The 7,628-nt window shown below is 38.7% G+C and overlaps 1 protein-coding gene across 1 annotated transcript; it reads right to left on the reverse strand.

The window, feature by feature from the left end:
• Positions 1–3,590: 3,590 nt before the first annotated feature.
• On the reverse strand, positions 3,591–7,109 carry LOC149821048 (pyruvate decarboxylase 2-like). Its single transcript, XM_089982980.1, has 7 exons — positions 6,672–7,109; positions 5,614–5,777; positions 4,975–5,536; positions 4,599–4,687; positions 4,393–4,510; positions 4,040–4,228; positions 3,591–3,920 (listed from the first exon to the last, which is right to left on the reverse strand). Exons 1-7 carry the CDS (start codon positions 7,071–7,073, stop codon positions 3,747–3,749), a joined length of 1,698 nt encoding a protein of 565 aa, XP_089839106.1. The 5' UTR covers positions 7,074–7,109; the 3' UTR covers positions 3,591–3,746.
• Between the last annotated feature and the right edge of the window lie 519 nt (positions 7,110–7,628).

A 7,628-nucleotide genomic window follows, 5' to 3' on the forward strand; every position in this document is an offset into this window, starting at 1 on the left:
CATAGGGTATTCATTTGTTGTAATAAGTAGTTCATTTTCGTATATTTTTATAATTTTGGCAATAAAGCGTAGTTTAGTTGCGTGTTTGAATACAAGTATCCCCCGTTCCCTGAGTTTGACCCAGTCTCTACCACTTGTGAGAACCACTTTTATATTTGGTGTCTGATTTTCATATTGCTTTTCACATAAAAATATTTTTAAAAATCATTTTATCTAAAAAAGGACATCAATCATCATGGAGATTTATTAAGTTACATCAAATTACATAATTAACAAATCACGCAGGTTTATTATGTTGCATCATGTTAATACAATGTTATGTTTCATCATGTTAATACAATCAAATACAATTATGTAGCTGAATAATTCACACGTGATTCCTGTGTTCTATTGCTCACTTTTGAATTGAACTGAGCCTGTCAACTAAAAAATATATTTATTCATTCTTTATGTTATATGTCCTCTTCTTTCTCAAGTGGTTTCTTAGATCCATAGGTGTGAATGACATATTCTCGCAACCACCATCTATGTGTGTGCACAAATTATATGTCTTCCTTAGTGCAATGTCGGTGTTTTCAGCTATTTCAACAATTGCAGCATGCACTTCAGTTACTTTACGATGTGACCTTAACATAGGAGTCATAAATGAAGTTGCTAATTCATAGTTATGATCACTGATTAAAGTATAAACTATATATTTCTCATTCGGAAGTCTTCTTAACACCATTCTTGTTGGACAACCACATCTTGAATCTGGCTTGCTCCTTGTTGGATTTTCACTTGACTTCTTCCAACCTTCCTTAGAACAAACATGTCCTTCTCATCATGACACCCTATGCATTTTTTGACTAAGAATATCTTCCAACATTGAAGCCAAGTTTTAAGGCATAATCATTATAAAATTTGTATGCAGCTTCCTCATTATTAAACTACATTCCTTCTATGAGAATAGAGTCAAGTGTACTATCATGTACATTCTCAGTGTTTGCATCTTTATCAAGTGTACTGTCATAATCATCTACCTCATTATCAAATCACATTTCTTCTGCTGGAACATTCAAGTCAAGAGTGAATCCAATGCATGCACTCTTCTTATTATGTGCATCATTAGTGCACATGTTCACTTCTTCAGGTGCATCATTAGTACAGATGTTTACTTCTCCATAACTTTCCAATGATTCAGATACATCATCTTCACTGCAACCAGATGATAAGCTCACCACTGTCATAAGCAAGATATCAATTTGTGTTAGCCAGCGCATATGTTTATTATGATTTATTCAAGATGCATATAACAACAGATACTGATTAGTTAAGCAAGTTAAAAAAATGATTGAATGAATCATAGTATAAAAGCAACAATGATTTGTTATTTGCTTATACTATACATCAAGTTGTTATTTACTATGCCAATAACATGATGACATGGAAAGGTACTCACGATGCCTTAATGACACTTGTTGGAATGTTTGTTTGTCATTGTTTTTTTTCATACTGCCTAACGAAAGCGAAGAATAAGAGAAGACTGCAAAAAGAGATGGCTGACAAATCCTCCTATGACGCCCACCAATGATCAAACCAGTCCATCGATTTATAGTTATCTTCATGAGGTAGAAACAAACCCGAGAATGTTTTGTAATACAAGGCAGGAACGAGAAGGCAACAATGTGTTGTAACACAAGCTAAAAATCAAAGCGGGAACCTAGACTCGTAGGAATGTGCAAAGCTATTTACAGGAGGACATTTATGTCGAACGCATATCTATCTTATGGGAGAACATTTTTGTCAAACGCATATCTATCTTTTTTATATGTTATTTTATTATAAAATCATCATGGGTAACATTGGCATATGAATTATTGCATGTCCCAAGATATTCCTCCGTACACACCCCAACACACAAATTTGTGTTGGGGGGCGAACACACAACCCCCTGTCATTCAAGTTAGTATCTTATCATTTTTTACCCCCTGTCATTCAAGTTAGTATCTTATCATTTTTTTGTCGATACCATAAGTATTGGCCAGGCCGACACGCACTGATACTGACAACATTGCTCTCTCTCTCTCTCTCTGGTTATAGTGGGCAGCAATTGACAAAAACTGTTGGTAATATCATCAATCCTAATCATGCACTTAAATCAAATGAAAATAAGTAAGAAAAGATTCTTGTTTCCATGTCACTCGCCAATCGGTTTCTTTTCTAACTAATCTATATCAGCTGAGGATGTGCAAGGTAACTCAAATAAGATGTGTTCGGTCGGTCGGTTGGGAAATTAAGAAAAAGAATAAGCACCATCTAAGATAAAAAAGAGAAGCCTTAAAGAAGAAGGATTTGCCAATTACTTCACACACTCTTTGTAAATAGATCTTGGAGTGGTTTCTTTGAGTAAAACACAAAACATCATCATAAGAATGATATACCCTTGTGCACCAACCGGTTTATGAATAAATATACACTGCAACACCTAGATCTTGGCTCTTAGTTTGGGCGAAGAATACCCTCATAAAGAAAACTGAAGATCGTTTGTCAAGGGTGAGTTTGTTTAATATTTCTAATCTTCCTCTCACAATAGTTAAAGAAATAACTCATATTTTTCATTTTCCTTTTGAGTAAGCTAGTAACCTGTGTTGAACTCACAGTTAGCAAAGCTCCTTTTAAAACACGTCTTTTGAAAGAGACTTTGAAAACCAAAAAAAAACTGAAAGTCTTTTCCAGGAAATCAACAAGAAAACATGTTTTTTTTGAGAGAACATTTAGAAAACAAAACAAAGTTTTTTGCGGCGCTTCAAAACACCGCTAAATGTCTCAGCGGGGGGGCACGCACGTCAATTTTTTGTGAAGCACCGCTAAAGGTCCTACAGGAACTGGGCCTTTTTGCAGCACTTCAAAATCGCCACTAAAAGTATTTTTTTTTGTGCAAAAACGTGCATTTTTGCACAAAAAAAATGCTGAGCGTCCATCGCGCTCAGCGTGAGTGGGTTTTTATCAAGCATGTATGGATTAAGCAGCTGTTACTCACTCTCTCTCTTTCTCTCTCTCTCTCTCTCTCTCTCTCTATATATATATATATATATATATATATATATATATATATATATATATATATATATATATATATATGTGTCCATTTTTTTAACCCGGTTTTATAAAATTAAAACCGAGTTAAACTCATTTGTATCGTTTGATGATTTCTTTCGCAACACATTTTTTTATGCAGTTTTTTCAGCCGACTATTTTAATGGAAAACCTTTCAAATAACGTATACAGTGTTCAGCTATTTATTTTCTGTTTCACGTGTTGCTAACTATGGTTAAAATAGCAGTTCTGATATTCTTTCCTCATCTTTGAGTATATATGTACGCAGTTGCTCATCTACATGGTTTAAATAGTTTGATTCTTAAGCGAATTCATGAAAATTTAAACTTACCATATATAGCCAAAATTGTACTTTAATGTGAGATGAATACATATAATTTAACATAGTAAAATGAAAAATTGAAAGATTTTTGTTGAAATTGTTCCTCGAAAACAAATTCTGCGCTCTGTGAAATCCTTGCATTCACAATCCACTTTAATAATACCCAAGACATTGAACACCTCATACCCTCAACAATCTTAACAGGAAACAACATCATCATGAGCTTCCCTCCAAATGCCATTCTGACAAACAGAGGTAAGGCAAAGGAGAGCAGGAAGATCTGCGGATGTAAACTACGGAGTCTAGGATCTGAATAAAGCAAATTTTACAACTGGGGATCGAGTGAGCGGCCATTGGCTGCAGATACACGAGAACCCCATTCCAGCAGCTCTTTGCTCGTGTCATCCTTGTGAACAATCACCTCAATGAAGCACAAGCAATCCTTCTTTGCGCCCGTGGCCATTTCAATTGCCTCCTTGAGTTCCTCCTCCGTACGAACCTACATTTGGAGAATACCAACAAAGAAGAAACACTCAAGTACTCAATATGCAAACTCAATTGGTCATGAAGCTCACGACACACTCCAATATACAAACAACGGGAGGTATAAGAACTCACCTTCATGGTCCAACATTTCCCTTCACCATTGTGAAGGGCATCAATGAATGCTGTGTAGTTCCAATTCTTGATGACATTGTAGGGGCCATCATGGATCTCTACTTCAATGGTGTATCCCCCATTGTTGACGAGGAATATGATGCTCCTTTGCTCGTAACGCAGCATGGTAGACACATCTTGTGCTGTCATCTGCATTTGATTATCACAAAAACATTAGTCTATTTCAACAATTGAAGTCATTCATGAAGAGATCACACAACCTGAAATCGTACTCTGAAATACCATTTTAAAGAAAATAAAGGGAAATTCAAACGGATATTGCAATTACATGTCTCTGTCAATCATAACTTTACCTGAAAACTGCCATCACCAATGCATGCAATCACTCGTTTGCCCTGTGCAGCTTGTGCATACCCCAGAGTTGCACCCACAGACCAACCTATCGACCCATACTGCATCTGAAATTCGTATCTGTTCAGAGAAGGGAGGACCCTGATGAATAGTAAGAACAAAAATGGACCAGAAGAGAAAAAGAACTTGGAAGCATACTGTCTCCCACCCGCATCCTGGTGGAAGTTTGAGCTTTTGGCAGTTGAACCAGGAGTCCCCTGTTTCAGAAATCACTGTAGTCTCACTAGACAGCATCTCCTGAACCAACCACCATCACAAATTTTAGTTAAACTTACATAAATCATTAGATAACAGAGTGAAAGAAATGAAATTACTCTTGACTCGTAGTGTGATCATTTATCAAATAATGACTGGTTATAAAATGATTGAACAACCGTGATCCATTTACTTGCAATAATTTGTTGACATTCATAAAAAGTATCTAGTGAATTATGAGCTCCATAAACCCTAGAGAAAGACGAATATTCCTAGCTCATTATCAGACAATTACTTATTAACAAACCCCTCATGGGGATAATAGTTACCTGTATGTGTTTGAAGAGAATGTTAACCCTCAATGGCTCATTAGGGGTGCTCTTCCGAGGAACTCCATCAGGGACAAAGATACGTTCATAATTCTCAAAAGCTGTAGGGTTATGCTTCAATCTCTTAGCAAGAGCCCTCAGGAAATCTTTCATGAGGATGCAACCAAATGCTGGCCCATTGGCCACCACCACCCTGTCCGGCTCAACTATGATGGCCTTCTCCTTCTTTAGCAGCAGAGAGTAGCCAACCGAGCTGTAGTCATTAAAGATGGGACCTAAAAAGAGGTAAGCATCTGCAGACTCCAAAATTTCAGCACAGAATGCAGTGCTAACTGCACCCCAATAAGTGCCAATGAAGTGAGGATGGTGCTCTGGAACCAATCCTTTGGCCGACGGCATCACTGCTATCGGATATCCGCACACATTCGCCAACTCTACAAACTCTTTGTTTGCTTTGGCAACCCTTAATTTGGGACCAGCCACCATCACTGGCTTCACTGCTTTGTCTAGGAACAGTGCTGTTGCTTCCACAGCTGCTTCCAACCCCATCTTGTTGCTCAATCTGTAAAACAATTGAAACAATGAGAAAGATGCTAAGTGGGCTAGAGTAAGAATGTAGAAAGGAAACCAAGTATGCACCTAGGAGCAAGGAAGTATGGAACAGGGTCTCTACTGAAAGTGGCGTGGGGAATGGCGGGTAAGTTGCAGCTTACGCTAATATAGACCGGTTTACTCTCCTTCAATGCAGTAGCAATTGCTGTGTCGATCAATTCATGAGCATCATCAAGATTATTCACAACTGCCTGTAGGCCACCAAACAAATTCAAGTAAAATGTGGTCAGAAAATGATAAAATGTATAAGCAACAGTCATATTTTACCATACAACCTAATCCTTACATTCTCTGTTTTGCGTTCAAGAGCACCGCCTATTAACTAATTTAGAACCAGTAGCATCCTTGTATGAAGTGCAAATCAATGAGTTTATATTCATGGTGGAGAATAAGAGTGAAAGTTGAAAACAAAAATAGAAGTGTTTAAATGGTAGTAGTAGTACGAAGTAATGGGATCAAATGATGCTTGACTCATCTCTTATGCGGTCACAGCTAATTATATGTGGCGTTTCATGAGTCTTACACAACAAAATGAGGCCCAACTTAAAATACTGCCATGGGACTGGCTGTGACCACGTAAGAGATAAGAGATCATACGAATGTTTGGAGAGTTATTTGGCGGTAAATTAATCTTGGCATCCACATTTTTACAGTCAGTAAGATGTGGAAATTCTGAAAATACCAGCAGTTAGATTTCGGTGCAACCAAAAGTTTAGCATTACTGGTGCTAACTGATTTTTTGCCAGTACTGAGTCTGTATTTGCGGATTTACTGGCATATCCTCTGTTCTGATGATAAATGATATTAACAAAGGCACTTGTTTGTAACTGTCGGTGATTCAGTGCCGCTATTGCTATAACACTTTTGTTGATTCTAGTAAGCTACCAGCAGGATCAGCATCTTAAGTATACATGAGGTAGAATAAAATGTAACCATCTTCCAGCCAGAGAATGAGAAAAGTTTGAAAATTGAAAACAAAATAACAGGAGCAGGAGCAGCAACAGTAGTTAGTACTGGTAGTAGAAATAGTACAAGTAGCAGTAGTAGTATCACCAGCATCAGCATTATGTGTGAGGTATCATTACCTGAAAACAAGTGACTGTCTGGAAGCACCGGAGCTCTTGGCTGGTATCAGGCAGCCCAATGGTGTGATGAAGAATTCTGTTAGTGCCAAAGTCGTTTGAATTCGGGCCGCCGACAATGCAGATCACCGGGAGGTTCTCACTGTAAGCTCCTGCAATGGCATTGATCACGCTGAGCCCACCGACCGTGAAAGTGACGACGCAAGCACCGATACCCTTGGCCCTCGCATAGCCGTCAGCAGCATACCCAGCATTGAGCTCATTGCAGCAGCCAACAAGGTTCAGACCAGGCTCGGCGATGAAGTGGTCAAGCAGGGTGAGGTTAAAGTCGCCAGGGACCGAGAAGACGTCCGAGACGCCCACCTGAACAAGGCGCCTGGCTATGTGGTCCCCGAGAGTGGACATGCTGGTGGGCTTGGGGCAGAAACCGTTTGGTATGGCTTTGACTGAAGTGGGTCTTGGTGGAGACTCCACATCATTGCTCATGGTTATTGTGGAGTCCATTGGACCCACCCCGTTGAACAAGTTCTCTGATATATACATGAGAGAGAGAGAGAGAGAGTTCTTCTATTGGGTTGTAATAATGGACTTAAGATTGGTATATATAGGAGGGCAGTTGATGGTCTGGAGATACAAGGAGCGTATCTTGGGGGAAGGGAATGGATGGTTTTGGGAAACTTGGAGCCTTTTGAGCCTCGTATGACACCCACAGTGAGTCAATGTTTACGGCCAACTGAATCGGAATCATATTGGTGCGATTCGGGATCTTCTTCCCTTTCTATTGTATCATCATTAGATTGTTAGTGCTTTCTCTCACATGGGGCTCAAAAACCAGGGGCTCAACTGGGACTAGATTCAAACCTGGGGCCCATTATTTAGACAGCTCTTATACCGACAACAATTGCCCTAGTTTCTTTAGGATGTCTAGGTGCTCTTTCATAAAATATTGCATTGCTTTTT

This window comes from Nuphar pumila, chromosome 12 (assembly GCF_984573655.1).
Source record: "Nuphar pumila chromosome 12, dmNupPumi1.hap1.1, whole genome shotgun sequence".
NCBI lineage: Eukaryota > Viridiplantae > Streptophyta > Magnoliopsida > Nymphaeales > Nymphaeaceae > Nuphar > Nuphar pumila.

Coding starts and splice junctions, on each gene's coding strand:
- LOC149821048 (XM_089982980.1), bottom strand. CDS start 7,073: ATGTCCACTCTCGGGGACCACATAGCCAGGCGCCTTGTTCAGGTGGGC. Junction 5,778..6,671: donor AGACAGTCACTTGTTTTCAG/GTAATGATACCT, acceptor GGTGGCCTACAG/GCAGTTGTGAATAATCTTGA. Junction 4,688..4,974: donor TTCTCTTCAAACACATACAG/GTAACTATTATC, acceptor TGGTTGGTTCAG/GAGATGCTGTCTAGTGAGAC.